We start from the raw sequence: 16,127 nt of genomic DNA on the forward strand, positions 1-16,127 counted from the left end.
ATGAGGACCATGCTGGAGATCACTGTCATGCTGATTGAGTTCGAATAACAGACTGGAAGCTTAAAAAGGAGGGTGGTGCTTGAAATAATTGTCCTTCCTCTGTCAACCATGGTTACCTGCAAGGAAACACATACCATCATCATTGCTTTGCACAAAAAGGGCTTTACAGGCAAGGATATTGCTGCGAGTAAGATTGCACCTAAAATCAACCATTTATCGGATCATCAAGAACATCAAGGAGAGCAGTTCAATTGTTGTGAAGAAGGCTTCAGGGCACCCAAAAAAGTCCAGCAAGTGCCAGAACCATCTCCTAAAGTTGATTCAGCTGCGGGATCGGGGCACCACCAGTACAGAACTTGCTAAGGAATGGCAGCAGGCAGGTGTGTGTGCATCTGCACGCATAGTGAGGCGAAGACTTTGAGGATGGCCTGGTGTCAAGAAGGGCAGCAAAGATCCACTTCTCTCCAAGAAAAACATCAGGGACAGACTGATATTCTGCAAAAGGTACAGGGATTGGACTGCTGGGGTAAAGTCATTTTCTCTGATGAATCGCCTTTCCGATTGTTGGGGCATCCAGAAAAAAGCTTGTCCAGAGAAGACACGGTGAGCGCTACCATCAGTCCTGTGTCATGCCAACAGTAAAGCATCCTGAGACCATTCATATGTGGGGTTGCTTCTCAGCCAAGGGAGTGGGCTCACTCACAATTTTGCCTAAGAACACAGCCATGAATAAAGAATGGTACCAACACATCCTCCGAGAGCAACTTCTCCCAACCATCCAGGAACATTTTGGTGACGATCAATGCCTTTTCCAGCATGATGGAGCACCTTGCCATAAGGCAAAAGTGATAACTAAGTGGCTCGGGGAACAAAACATCGATATTTTGGGTCCATGGCCAGGAAACTCCCCAGACCTTAATCCCATTGAGAACTTGTGGTGAATCCTCAAGAGGCGGGTGGACAAACAAAAACCCACAAACTCCAAGCATTGATTATGCAAGAATGGGCTGCCATCAGTCAGGATGTGGCCCAGAAGTTAATTGACAGCATGCCAGGGCAGATTGCAGAGGTCTTGAAAAAGAAGGGTCAACACTGCAAATATTGACTCTTTGCATCAACTTCATGTAATTGTAAATAAAAGCCTTTGACACTTATGAAATGCTTGTAATTATACTTCAGTATTCCATAGTAACATCTGACAAAAATATCTAGACACTGAAGCAGCAAACTTTGGAAATTTATATTTGTGTCATTCTCAAAACTTTTGGCCACGACTGTTTATTAATGTGGGCTATTTTCAGCCCTTTCCTGGGTAGCTTATCAGAGTGGAAAAGAGAAAATAAAGCAAGAGAAAAATATACATTCAGCAGTCCATTAATCAGTTGGTGTGTGTAAGTGTGTGTTCCCCCCCCCAGCTGTCTTATCTCCTCCTACCCCACTGCTGTCGGTGAGCGCTTTGCCTTCTGCTGCCCAGCAACCAGAAGGTAGTTCCTACTCAGGTACTCTTCATCTGCTTAGCTGTCATTCTCCCTATATAGCCTTTTGGAGTGGTCCTGTTTACAGATATCAGTTAGTATCTTCAGACACAATATAGCAGAAATTATTAGTTACATGGAATGTGCTTGTTATGTCTGCTATGCTCGTCCTCTTCAGAGCCCAGTGTGCTGCATCAGATGAGTTCACGCTTCCTGGCCGGACCACCCTCTACCTGTCCACTGAGGTCCACTAACACCAACATCAGCACACAGAAATGTACAGAGAAGTTCAATTAAAGCTGCTCTTTAATTATTTGTTATTCTTCTCTTACTTTTTTAAAGGTATTTTCTTAACTGCATTGTTGGTTAAGGGCTTGTAAGAAGGCATTTCACTGTAAGGTCAACACCTGTTGTGTTCGGCGCATGTGACAAATAACATTTGATTTGAAGTACTATTGTTTTATATCAATTATATTGAAGAAGCCTGTACAAATCTAATGAATGTTCTTTGAATTTTATTTTACAGTTTGTCAAATTCTCAACTAATGTGGATCCATTCTACAAGTCTTTCTCTCTCTCATACACTGCTTTTCTTTACTCTACAGGTGACCCATCCCCATGTGATGCCAGGGTTGGCCCCCATGGCAGCCAGCTTTGTCCCCCATCCAGGACCCTTCAGCGCCCTGCAGGGGGCCTTCCAGCCAAAGGCATGCACTCCCAAGGTACCAGTGGAAAAGAGAGTAATGGGAACTAGGAAGTTGGGGCTGAGGCTGAGGCAAAATATATAGCATTTAGGTATCATCATGTTATGGTGTCATGAGTTAGTAGTGTGTGTTCAGAAGTCTACATTTCCTTGTCTTTGTCAGACATCAAATGTTCTAGACATGGCACCAGGACCTAGGACTGGGTCTGGGTCACACAAGCACCTACAGAGGAATCCAAGAGTGAGCACCCTTTAGATTAATTTAAATCTTTATAGAGTATCGCCAAAATGTTCTCATTTGAAAAGTGTTTTGAGTTCTGTTTCTATTTCAACCTATTGAACTGGATATTCTCTCAGAAACCAGGAAGATCGCATACAATGCATGTCCGCATTGCATAGCAGATCCACCACCATAAGCTGAGGGTGAAGGTATGAAAATGTGTTGAACATCCACTAAAATGTATATAAAATCCCAAAATTATTATTTGTATCTAAGCCACACATAACTGACACTATTTTTCTGTCTGTCTGTCCTTCCATTTCTCAGCAGAAAATGCAAGTGGACTCACAAGCAATCAACTTCGGTATTGAGCCGAAGTTTCCGACTCACCTTGCTGGTCCTGACCTGATTCAAGCCATCCACCATCAGCAGGACCTTATTCAGTCCTGCACCCCACTCTCTAACCAAGGTGAGGACAGGGACCAAAGACTTAACCTCCTTAAAAAGATGACTTATCTCACTAGAGTACTGTAATCTAACACAGAGAGAAATTACTCAACATAGCATTTTCCCATTGTTCTCCTGCTCCAGAGTCACACAGTACACATCCTTCATTTGGAGGTTTGGGAACAATGAGTGTCAGCCTTTGGTGGAATGACAATCCTAGCACTAAGTGAGTAGCACCTTCAGTCTCCCTTCAGCATTGGTTCAGTATTATGACAATATAATCATAAAGGAGGGAATTGCCTTTTGAAATTCACATTTCTTTGACTTGCTTATTCTTCCTCCTCTTAAATACAGACTATCCCATGATCTACCACAAGGACAATATAAATGTACCAAATGGAGAAGTAGGAGGAACTCCTGCGTGGTGGAGCAGGCAGCAGAAGACACTCCTGTCCTCTGAATACCAACCTGCACGCTTTACAGAACCTGAACAACCAGGAAGATTCAAGCAGGGAACCTCAGGACAGGGAATGGGGAAAGCAGCTGCACCTACCCAGAGAGAAGAGGGAGGGGAAACGGTACATAGTGGAGAAACAGGCCACAATGCTGCAGGGACTCTTGACAGTTCACCGTGCTAAAGAGAAGTCTGTTCCTCAAACAATGACCTTGAAACCTGGTTAGTGGTCCAATGGCAGCCGTAGCTGGGTGTCAGGTTACAGGAAGAGGGCTTGAGTGTGAAAACTACATAAAGGCCATGAAGCGGCAGAGAGGATGACCAGGATTTCAATGATGGCCCTCAACTCCAGGACCCCACAGAGAATCCATCTCTGACCCCTCCAATACACACACCATCCTCCATGTCGATGTAGCACATGACCCTGGGGAACATTATTCCAGTACTCTACCCAGTAAATAGCGTATGTAAACTGGCCCGGACTCATGTTGGCACTCCTGTTATTCGGCTCATCCCCTACTCAGGAGCTGAGAGGCACTCTTACCCTGCACTTCCCTGGGACCTCCGTTAAGAGACCCACTATGGGATGTATACAGAGGTATGGATCTCCCTGTCTCCTCCCGTCAAGAGCTGAGCATGAGGGCTGATCCTCCGCGTGGTGTAGTGGGGGCCAGGCTGTTGAAGGCAGCAGACTGTTCATACAGAGACACTCATCACAGCTTTCCGCACCCACCCCATCACTGGCCCTGAAGCAGGAGGAGAGGGCTTACCTCATGGAGAGAGCGTCTGAACATGCTCAGAGAGGAATACTACCAGCAAAGCCTCCATTCTGCCACCATGGGCAGCCATCTCCCCCATCCCAGCCTCCTGACCTCCACCTATTCCCAGGTCACATATTTCCATGGTGGGTCTCACACAGAGCCCCCAGAGTAGCCTCCCAAACAGAACTCTTCCCCCTGGGTCCTTAAGCACACTGGTGCCTCTGGTCCCCTTCTCTCTGCCATTGTCTGGCGCGCCCCACAGGACTACCTCGTAATGACAGAAATCAGAAGACGCTATTCTATGAGCTTGCAAGGTACTTTAGGACAAATTCTGTGATTCTGATTATTACCTGTATGACACAGATAAAGGACAACCCACTGTGTTGAAAAACTATTTACATCCCTTAAAACACCTGTAAATTTATGATTTTGTTCAACATAAGTGTAATCCACCAAATTCGTTCATAAAATGTTAACTCATGAGTTAGTCAGGTTACTGTTCCTAAAATGGACATACAAAAATATAACTGACAAAACTTAAATCTAAAAAAACTAGGTCAAATCAAAAGCTACAGCATTAATGAAATTAGATTATCCAGTGACCACAAAGGAAAACCTAAGACCTATAACTTAATGGAAAATAGTTTTTTTTTTAAAGTGACCTGAGAGACTTCTACACTACAAACCTGAGGCGATTTCAAAACTGCTGTCAACAGGGTCACATTCTGATGCTGCTAACGCCCTCGCCACATTAAAGCTAATATTGTAAAACACTAACAAATAAAAACATTTGATCAGGGATAGTAAGCACTAACAGTCTTCACATTCTTGTCAACTTGTCACATCTCTTCCAGAGACACTAACATTTAGTGAACTTTAATAAACAGTCCATCCCAGGTTAAGCCCAGCCATCATACATGCAGCACAGCTGTAACATTGGAGTGATTCAGTAATGCTACATTTGTGGTCTCCAACACTGGTCCTGAGAAGATACTGGATCTGTATTTCTTCAACCAAGTGCTCATTTCATAAAGGAATGACAGTGCGTTAGATATGAATGGCTGCATTCATCGGCTGGAATATTCCTATTCATTGAGATACAATTCAAGTTGGTATCACTACTTTAGTCTACAGGATCAAGGTTGGAGACAACAATGTGGCAACATCAATAGTTTACTTGGACCACTAGAATAAGGAGGGTCTGTGTGTGATCACACCACATCCATCCCCAGACCCCTGGCCACTTCAGTCAGGGCCCTCACAGCACCTGAGGGCCCACAGGAGTCAGAGCCATCCCGGGTGGCGTCGGGGTCATCCCCCATATCAGACACATTACTCAGTACACAGTACACAGGTGAGTCACTGCCCCTGGGGCTGGGCTGGGCTGACATCTCCTCCCCTGCAGAGAGCTCTGAGGAAGAGGAGCAAGAGGAGGGGGAGGAGGAGCCAGGGGGAGAGCCATGACTCCTGGCTGCCCGGATGGCAGCTCTCTTGGCTCGGCTGCTGGACCCGGGGCCCTTATGGAGCGTCCTCTTCTTAGCCATGTTCTTCATGATCTCCTGAGTCACCTCCACTGTCTCGTAACGCACCATGTTCAGCCTCAGGTAGCCATCTTCATCCTCCTTGTATCTGGAGCAAGCCAAATAATCAACAACCACCCCCTTATGGTAAAACTGACTAACTCATGTTAACTAATCACACAAGGGAAAGATGAAGCATTGTTCATACCTGAAGCGGGAGTGTCCAGAGGGCCATTTCAGGTGGTGTTTCTTGCGCAAGTGAAGAGTGAGTGTGTAACACCAAGAGAAGGTTCTGTCACAGAGATGACACTTGTATTTCGAGACCATTCCACCCTACAGAGGAGAATTACACAAGTGTCAAGTGGAGTACACTTGATCAAAATTCCACAAACCCAAAAGCATATTTGAAAATGAAAAAGTCAAGCTTTGACACCATCTTGATTCTGTAGGTCTATTGAGCAGTGAGTGAGTGTTTGGCGTCCCCTACAGACAGTCTCAAGTACCTCGTGTACTCTCTTGTAGTGCTGGTTCATGGTGTGGGCCATGCGGGAGGAGTAGTCACAGCCCTCTACAGAGCAGTGGTAGGCCGCCCCCTCATTATGTGTCTCCATGTGCTTCCGCAGGTCATGCTGGTTCTTAAAGCTGGGAAACATGCATCATAAACAAAAGTGTAAGCAAAATAATATGTGCACAATATGTTTACAGTCTATAAGGGTCAGTAAGTTGTGATGACTTTGTGGAACAACAACCTGCTCTCACAGAAGTCACAGGGAAAGGGTCGCTCGTCACAGTGGCGGAACTTGATATGGATCTTCAGAGTGGCGAGAGAGGTGCAGGTCATGTCACACAGGGGACACTTGATATGGTTCACTGAGAGGCAGAGGATAGATCACTCATAAGGTTTACAGTGAAAGAAACTAGACACAGACAACAGCCAATCAAAATATCTTATTGACAAACCCTATTGATAGCACTACAACTAAAATAAATCTGACTAATAGATGTACATTTCCAAGCCAGACATGGAAAATGAGCTAAATAATACTGAACAGAAATGGTGGAGAACAGCACACTCACCATGCTGTCGTACATGGTCTCTCAACAGTCTCTCATTGGCAAAGCCTTTGTCACAATGCTCACACACCAGGGACTCTGCAAGAATCAGAGGGCATACAATCAAATAAAAATGTACATGTCTAAGCCAATAACATATCTGCCTATAAGCTGTAAAACAGTGACTCTGGCCAGGCAGAGCTGAGCCCATTCACCCTCTGGCTCGGCCTGTCTGTGGATGTGGTCGAAGAACTTGGTGTTGCTGGAGAACATGCAGCCGCAGGTGGGGCAGGCCACGAGACGCTCCTGAGTGTGGCTGCGCAGGTGCTCCCGCAGACGGTACTTGATCTTAAAGAATGCATCACAACCTGTGGAAACACATGAAGAGGATATCAGCTGAAGCAGGCCAACAAAACACCAGTCTATTCAATGTAGCACTACAGCAGGAAAGGCTGTGCTGATACAGTATAATGTGATCCCTTCCTTGCTCCTAGCAGTACCTTTCCAGCTGCAGAAGATGGCCTGCTGCTGGTCTGGGAGAGGAGAGAGCCCAGTGCAATGAGCGTGCATGTCCACATGCCGATAGAACCACTCCGGGTTGTTAAATGTACTCTGTAGCAAAAAACAACAAACATTAAGTACATCACATACACAGAATCACTGAGGGTGGCAGTGGATTATAAGGGAGATGTCAAACAGTGGGATGCAGAATCACCCTCCATGGTATTATTAACTTACATCACAGTGCTCCCACTGGCACACAAGCCCCTCTGAGATCTCGGGGACCAGGTTGTTGCTGTGGAGGTCCTGGGTACAGCTGGGGAAGTTGGGGTGGGACTTGAGCATCTGCTCCCCAATGAACTTGAGTTTGCTGTGGAAGGTGTGGAAGTGAGCATGGATCTCCAGCTCCCTGGGGCTGCCCATAGCCAGGAACTCACAGCCCTCCCACAAACATGCATAGTCATCTAGAGGGAGCAACACAACACACGTTATCTGGCGAAAGGCAGTAGGTGCTGTTAGTGATATTCTGGTCAGCATATAATCAACTATGTCTCAGTACTTTTCATTGGCTTCCTGTTCTTGACTACTTTCCCTTGAAAGTATTTTTATCACCTTTATTTAACCAGGTAGGCCAGTTGAGCACAAGTTCTCATTTACAACTGCGACCTGGCCAAGATAAAGCAAAGCAGTGCGACAAAAACAACAGTTACACATAAACAAACATACAGTCAATAACACAATAGAAAAATCGATGTACAGTGTGTGCAAATGTAGAAGAGTAGGGCGGTAAGGCAATAAATAGGCCGTAGAGGCAAAATAATTACAGTTTAGCATTGACACTGGAGGGATAGATGTGGAGATGATGATGTGCAAGTAGAGATACTGGGGTGCAAAAGAGCAAGAGGATAAATAACAATATGGGGATGAGGAATTTGGGTGTGCTATTTACAGATTGGCTGTGTGCTGGTAGAGTGATCGATAAGCTGCTCTGACAGCTGATGCTTAAAGTTAGAGAGGGAGATATAAGACTCCAGCTTCAGCAATTTTTGGAAGTTGTTCCAGTCATTGGCAGCAGAGAACTGGAAGGAAAGGCAGCCAAAGCAAGTGTTGGCTTTGGGGATAACTAGTGAAATATACCTGCTGGAGCGTGTACTACGGGTGGGTGCTGCTATGGTGACCAGTGAGCTGAGATAAGGCGGGGCTTTACCTAGCAAAGACTTACAGATGACCTGGAGCCAGTGGCGACGAATATGTAGTGAGGGCCAGCCATCAAGAGCATACAGGTCGCAGTGGTGGGTGGTATATGGGGCTTTGGTGACAAAACGGATGGCACTGTGATAGACTACATCCAGTTTGCTGAGTAGAGTGTTGGAGGCTATTTTGTAAATGACATCGCCGAAGTCAAGGATCGGTAGGATAGTCAGTTTTACGAGGGTATGTTTGGCAGCATGAGTGGAGGAGGCTTTGTTGAGGAATGTGAATCCGATTCTAGATTTAATTTTGGATTGGAGATGCTTAATGTGAGTCTGGAAGGAGAGTTTACAGTCTAACCAGACACCTAGGTATTTGTAGTTGTCCACATATTCTAAGTCAGAACCGTCCAGAGTAGTGATGCTACAATCGGTTGAAGAGCATGCACTTAGTTTAACTAGCATTTAAAAGCAGTTGGAGGCCACGGAAGGAGTGTTGTAAGGCATTGAAGCTCGTTTGGAGGTGTGTTATCACTGACCAGCGGCCAAAAAGATTTCAAATTCTACATTTGCTTTCACCTGATGGAAAAGACTACAGAAGCTATTGGGACAATACTGAGACACTGATGTAGCTGTCATCTGCCAGTCCCCTGACCAACCCACCTAGTTCTTCCATAGCATCTCTGTCTCCTAGGTGATCCTTCAGGTGCAGTGACATGTGTTCGCTGAGCTCCTCCATGCAGTGGCCTTTGAAGGTGCAAGACGCCCACTTACAAGACACCACCAGGTTGGACAGGCTCCTCCTTTTCGCCATGGTGATCTGGCAGCTGGACACAAGGTTGGTAGAGCTGCCACACCAGTCCCAAACCACCTAGAACCAAAACAACAGCAGGTGTTGTTATAGCTAAATAGCCAAAACAGTCCTAACAGCAGGTTCGATTTGGTTAGCCAGTTCACAACACCATTATAACCAAACTGGATTAATTCTGGCACAAGCTTCAATTGGTCACTATTTTTCCAATATGACTAACAATGCTATTTAGCTAGCCAGCTAGCTTCAAGTGGGAGATATTTACAGTGTGCCTGTGCCAAATACCTAACATGACATTACAAAGCTAGCTGGCAGGCAGTTTTAATAACGTTAGCTAGCTAGCTGGGATTTCCAACATTGGAAAGCGTCGTAAACCAAATATATTTATAACCAACCCCCACCCCCTGTCTGTGCGTAAACTTTAGTTAGTTACCAAATGCTAGCTCTTTATCTTTGTACAAATTCTGATACAATATACAAGCTATCCTAAACATTCCTGTAATAACATTGCTAGCTAAATACCATATGTGAACTTACTTACAGACTATGTTGTCCTTTTCAACAGAAGATCTCAGAATATTTTTCGTTCCCTCCAATGTTTTTATCCACTTCCGGTCACACTACAAACAGGAAGTTCCCACATTAACTGCTTCTTCTTCTTGTTCATCGACGAGGTTTAACGGTGGTTGGCATCCAAAATGTTGCATTACCTCCACCTACTAGACTGGAGTAAACTCCCTTATACTTTGCTTAAAAAATAAATAAATAAACAAATACCCTACCATCTAACACTACACTCACAAAAACATTCTAAAAATGAATAAAATAAAAATAGCACCACCCTACTCCCCTATTTAAATCTACTCTCCAGAGGGTGGTGCGGTCACCATGACACCTACAGCACCCGATGTCACAGGTAGGCCAAAAAGATCATCAAGGACAACAACCACCTGAGCCACTGCCTGTTCACACCGCTATCATCCAGAAAGTGAGGTCAGTACAGGTGCATAAAACGCTGGGACCGAGAAATTGAGAAACAGCTTCTATCTCAAGGCCATCAGACTGCTAAAAAGCTAGCACTAACTCAGAGAGACTGCTGCCTACATTGAGATCCAATCACTGGACACTTTAATAAATTGATCACTAGTCACTTTAAACAATGCCACTTTAAATAATGAAGCTTTAATAATGTTTACATATCTTACATTCCTTATATCACGTGTATATACTGTATTTTATACCATCTATTGCACCTTGCCTATAGTGCTCGGCCATCGCTCATCTATATACTTATATCTACATATTCTCATTCACCCCTTTACATTTGTGTGTGTAACAGTTTAACTTTAGTCCATCCCCTCGACCCGGGCGCGAACCAGGGACCTTCTTTCTGCACACATCAACAACTGACACCCATGAAGAAGCATCGTTACCCATCGCTCCACAAAGGCCGCAGCTCTTGCAGAGCAAGGGGAACCACTACTTCAAGGTCTCAGAGCAAGTGACGTAACCGATTGAAAGGCTATTAGCGCGCACACCGCTAACTAGCTAGCCATTTCACATCCGTTACACTCAACCCCCTTTCGACCTCCTCCTTTTCCGCAGCAACCAGTGATCTGGGTCAACAGCATCAATGTAACAGTTTAACTTTAGTCCGTCCCCTCGACCCGGGCGCGAGCCAGGGACCCTCTGCACACATCAACAACAGTCACCCACGAAGCATCGTTACCCATCGCTCCACAAAAGCCGCGGCCCTTGCAGAGCAAGGGGAACCACTACTTCAAGGTCTCAGAGCAAGTGACGTAACCGATTGAAAGGCTATTAGCGCTCACACCGCTAACTAGCTAGCCATTTCACATCCGTTACATGTGTATTAGGTATTTGATTTCATGTGAAAACAGCAGGTCTGGGACAGGTAGCACGTCCGGTGAACAGGTCAGAGTTCCATTGCCACAGGCAGAACAGTTGAAACTGGAGCAGCAGCACGGCCAGGTGGACTGGGGACAGCAAGGAGTCATCAGGCCAGGTAGTCCTAAGGCATGGTCCTAGGACTCAGGTCCTCCGAGAGAAAGAAAGAAAGAAAGAAAGAAAGAACGGAAGAAAGAAAGAACGGAAGAAAGAAAGAGAGAGAGAGAGCATACTTAAATTCACACAGGACACTGGATAAGAAAGGAGAAATACTCCAGATAATTATCACATTGTGACTATTTTTACATCATGCTGTATCACTTTTCCCACTCTCCTGTAGTAACCCCACCAGGGCTATTGTGTTAAGCAGCCTTTTCAAGGTGTAATCTGTTAAACGATTTGGTGTGGAACAAAACAATAAATTCCCTATGCCAACATCCTAGTTACCAGATGATGTGTCACACTACATTTTGTATGAATGTGGTTACCATTGTGTTCCACCCTCAGGCCTGCCATAACATATCAAAGGCCTCTCTGTGAATTCAACACTTCCCTGATCCATTCTGCAGATTATGCCTGTCCACTACCCATAATTAAATGGTGAAGGAATGAGAATCCTACTAAGACAACAAGCTTTCTGACAACAATAAGTGTTGAGAAAATAATGTCTCATCCAGTCATACAACTGATTATTATAGTCTGAGAGAAAATGTTGCAGTTTTAAAGCTAATTTCCTATAATAAAACAAACAATGGCTTATCACGTGTTCATATGCTATCTGGGGGGCCCGACCTCCAGGAGGACCACAACCTAAAGCTCGTGATATAACTAAATATTACCATAATGAGTATGATTTCTCCATCAATTTCCTTGTTTGATTGGTAATGAGTAACATACATAGTTTAGAGCTGAAATAGCTATTCATAAAGTGTAAGAAACATTTGAACATTGAAATTGATACATTACACTATATACCAGTTTTACAGTATATGTATTTATGGTTTACAATTTGTAAAGTTGAGGTTTTGTGTAAGTAGTCTATTTTAAAATTATATTGCCAACATGCTGGTTACCAGGTGCTGCGTCACACAAAGTTTCTTATGAATGACCAACTGTGGTCTAAGAACCATGGTGTCCACCCTCAGACCTGCCATAACATATTTGTGAATTCAACACTTCCCTGATCCATCCTACAGGTTATGCCTGTCCCTTACCCATAATTATATGGTGAAAGAATGAGAATCCTACTAAGACAACAAGCTTTCGGACAACAATAAGAAAATGTCTCATTCAGTCATACAACTTCAATTTATGTATAAAAAAATATCTATATTTTTTTAAGGTACTGATTTGCAACACTTCAAATGAAATAATATTTTTGACCCACTGACATTATTGACGACTTTACTACAGGGGAGGTGCTGACTCAATCTGAGAGCAAATGGGTGGTTCCAAACAAGATTAACTGCCACACACACCTCGCCTCTCATCTGTGAACAAGGAAATCGTCTCTGCCTCACATCACATAGCTGGGCTGGGTTCAAATTAGATGCGCATAGGAAAGAAAAAAGTGAAAATGCAAGAAAGAACATTCTTTTGGCTTAACAAGGTTGCCTTTATTTTATGTAAGTACCACTGGTTTAATTATGTTGTATAGTAGCTTGAATCAAAACATATTCAGCCAGTGCTCTTAAGATGCTGGATACTGTTTATCAAAGGGCACTTAGATTTATAACTAATGCAAGACCACTCACCCATCACTGTGATCTATACAACATGGTGAAGTGGCCCTTCCTTCCTATGAGAAGGCTGAAGCATTGGTACATCTTTGTGTACAACACAGTGCTTGGACCATTGCCTACATATCTGTGCTCCTCACTTACAAGCTCATCACAAACGTATAGTCTCCGTTCTCAGCTACTATTATCTTTCAAGGTTCCTAAGGCCAGAACATAAATGGGATAAATATGATTTTCCTATAATGCTCCTTGGTCTTGGAACAAGCTGCAAAAGACTATAAAACTGGAGGAGAGGTTATTGCTGGTTGAGTTTAACCTCTAAAGTTTAAACCTTTGGGGTGGGTGTACTAAACCAACATTTGGAATTGTTTAAAGATGGTCATATCATGGATCATTTAGCTATTTAATTTAGAATTTTAAAACCCCTTTAGCTATCCCCCAGAAATATTTTTATTTTATTTAATAAAATATTGAATTTGGCCTTTACTACTAAAGTCCATAGAAACGCATTGAATAACACATTCATACATCGCAAAATAGACAGTAAAAAAAAAATCATGAGGAATAAGGTTTTGAAGTGTCTGTCCTATATCTAGGAGATATAAGAAAGATCAGGAAATATATACATTGTATGTACAGTACCAGTCAAAATTGTGGACACACCTACTCATTCAAGGGCTTTGAAAAACCCTTGAATGAGCTGTGCACATTGTATTAATTGTGATAGGCTCACATTTTACCGATATGGAATACCGCCACTATTTATTTTACTGGGATGTCGTACCAGACTGTACCCCCTTACTTTCACCCCTGATTGTATTGTGCTCTTTGTATGTACAGTGCATTCGGAAACTATTCAGACCCCTTGACTTTTGTCACATTTTGTTACATTACAGTCTTATTCTAAAATGAATTAAATAGAACATTTTCCTCATCAATCTACAAACAATACCCCATAATGACAAAGCGAAACAGGCTATTAGAAATTTTAGCAAATGTATTAAAGATAAAAAACACATACCTTATTTACAAAAGTATTCACACCCTTTGCTATGAAACTTTTTGGGTGCAATTCAAAACAATAAAACAGGGTAAGGGTGCCCTCCAGCGGTAACCTAAGGAAACAACAATCAAATAACACAGAAACTGTGACATATACATGACGTCGTCACATCAAATCAATTAATATATTTTTTTCTTCTGATTCACAGTTTTCATAAACATAACATCCATATCAGTGTTTAATGCTGAGAAGAGCACAACCACAGAACAAGTACAAAACACAGCACAAGTAAATACATCAACATCACATAATTCAACATCTACCTCAGTGATGGATGAAATTACCAAGTATGTTTCAAAAATCCCAAATGAAACATCACCGCCTGTAACCAGTCAGATGTCAATGGGTACCACTATTTCATCAACTCCAACAGCAAATACCAATCAATCCATAGAAAGTATAGCTTCCACTACATCAAAAGTTTATTCAAGTGATGCCACCACAACTACATCAACATCAGCAACCACTACAAGCAATGCCACCACTCCCTCAACAGTCACTTCAAGTTATGTCAATTCTCCCTCAACTACATCAGCAGTAACTTCAACTGTGACCACCACTCTCTCTACACCAACAGTCACAAGTGATGCCCCCACTCCCTCTACTATGTCTACAGTCACTTCAAGTGATTCCACAACTCTTACTACTACATTGACAGTCACAAGTGATGCCATCACTCGCTCTACTACATTGACAGTCACAATTGATTCCATCACTACTTTTCCCTCCACTACATCAGCAGTAGCTTCAACTGTGGCCAACATTCCTTCTACTACTTCGAAAGTCACCTTAAGTGATGCCACCAAACCCTCAACTATGTCTACAGTTACTTCAAGTGATGCCACTACTCCCTCAACTATGTTGACAGTCACTTCAAGTGATGCCACCACTCCCTCAACAGTCACTTCAAGTGATCCCTCAACTCCCACTACTACATCGACATTGACAGTCTCTTCAAAGGTCACTTCAGTCACTTCAAGTGATGCTACATCAACACCCACTTCAAGTAATGCCACCACTCCCTCACCCAAATCAACAGTGTCTTCAAGTGATTCCACCAATCCCTCAACTACGTCAACAGTCACAAGAGATGCCATCACTCATTCTACTAAATCGACATTGACAGTCCCTTCAAGTGATGCCATCACTCCCTCAACAGTCACTTCAAGTCATGACACCACTGTTAAATCAACATCAGCAGTAACTTTAAGCGATGCCACCGCTCCTTCAACATTTGCTTCAAGTGATGCCACCTTAACTAAATCAACATCAGCAGTCATTTCAAGCTATTACACTGTTCCTTCAACATTCACTTCAAGTGGTGCCACATTTTCTCCATCACCATCAGCATTCAGATCAAGTGATGCCATCTCTCCCTCGACATCAAAATTCACTTCAACTGATGCCACATCTCATTCAACTACATCAAAAGTCACTTCAGATGATACTACATTAACACCCACTTCAAGTGATACCACCACTCCCTTAAGAACATCGACAGTCCCTTCAAGTGATGCCACCTCTTCCTCAACAACATCGACTTTAACTTCAAGTGATGCCACCACTACTACAACGACAGTAACTTCAACTTTGACCAACATTCACTTAACTACGTCGACAGTCACTTCAAGTGATAACACTGTTCCTTCAACATTCACTTCAAGTGGTGCCAAAGCTACTACATCAACATCAGCATTCACTTCAAGTGATTCCACCTCTCCGTCAACATCAATATTCACTTCAAGTGACGGCACCTCTCACTCAACTACATCAACAGTCACATCAGATGATACTACATCAACACTCACTTCAAGTGATGCAACCACTTCTTCAACATCAATTATCACTTCAATTGATGGCACCTCCCCCTCGAAATCAACATTCACTTCAAGTGATGGCACCTCTCCCTCGATATCAATATTCACTTCATTTGATGCCAGCTCTCCCTCGACGTCAACAGTCACTTTAAGTGATGCCACCACTCCCTCAACAGTAGCTTCAAGTGAAGCCACCAATCCCTCAACTGCATCGACATCAACTTCAAATGATGCCACAACTACTACACCGACATTAACAGTCATTTCAAGCGATTCCACCACTTCCTCAAAAGCCACTTCAAGTAATGCCACCACTCCCTCACCTACATCAATAGTCACTTCAAGTGATGCCACAGCTACTACATCAACATCAGCATTAACTTCATGGGATGCCACCTCTCGCTCGACATCAACAGTCACTTCAAGTGATGCCACAACTCCCTCAACAGTAGATTCAAGTGATGC

General features: G+C 43.5%; 2 protein-coding genes across 3 annotated transcripts in view; one reads left to right on the top strand and one right to left on the bottom strand.

The window, feature by feature from the left end:
* Positions 1 to 4,895: 4,895 nt before the first annotated feature.
* zgc:112083 (uncharacterized protein LOC550461 homolog) lies at positions 4,896 to 9,784 on the bottom strand. 2 transcript variants are annotated; one of them, XM_055880162.1, is made up of 10 exons: positions 9,677 to 9,784; positions 8,988 to 9,195; positions 7,372 to 7,598; positions 7,134 to 7,245; positions 6,849 to 7,001; positions 6,658 to 6,732; positions 6,330 to 6,450; positions 6,084 to 6,222; positions 5,789 to 5,913; positions 4,896 to 5,689 (listed from the first exon to the last, which is right to left on the bottom strand). In XM_055880162.1, exons 2-10 carry the CDS (start codon positions 9,136 to 9,138, stop codon positions 5,272 to 5,274), a joined length of 1,521 nt encoding a protein of 506 aa, XP_055736137.1. In that variant the 5' UTR covers positions 9,139 to 9,195; positions 9,677 to 9,784; the 3' UTR covers positions 4,896 to 5,271. The 2 variants fall into 2 exon arrangements, with proteins under 2 accessions (XP_055736137.1, XP_055736138.1); XM_055880163.1 differs by having other exon boundaries at positions 9,673 to 9,773.
* Positions 9,137 to 16,127, top strand: part of LOC129821704 (serine-rich adhesin for platelets-like) — a 46,358-nt gene continuing 39,367 nt past the window's right edge. Inside the window, 2 exon segments of the mRNA XM_055879285.1 lie at positions 9,137 to 9,162; positions 15,336 to 16,087. Of these exon segments, the coding sequence (XP_055735260.1) occupies positions 9,137 to 9,162; positions 15,336 to 16,087 (778 nt within the window).

The sequence above is a fragment of the Salvelinus fontinalis genome, chromosome 24 (genome assembly GCF_029448725.1).
Source record: "Salvelinus fontinalis isolate EN_2023a chromosome 24, ASM2944872v1, whole genome shotgun sequence".
Taxonomy (NCBI): Eukaryota; Metazoa; Chordata; class Actinopteri; order Salmoniformes; family Salmonidae; genus Salvelinus; species Salvelinus fontinalis.

Coding starts and splice junctions, on each gene's coding strand:
- zgc:112083 (XM_055880162.1), bottom strand. CDS start 9,138: ATGGCGAAAAGGAGGAGCCTGTCCAACCTGGTGGTGTCTTGTAAGTGG. Junction 5,914..6,083: donor ACTACAAGAGAGTACACGAG/GTACTTGAGACT, acceptor TCTCCTCTGTAG/GGTGGAATGGTCTCGAAATA. Junction 5,690..5,788: donor TCTGGACACTCCCGCTTCAG/GTATGAACAATG, acceptor GGCTTGCTCCAG/ATACAAGGAGGATGAAGATG.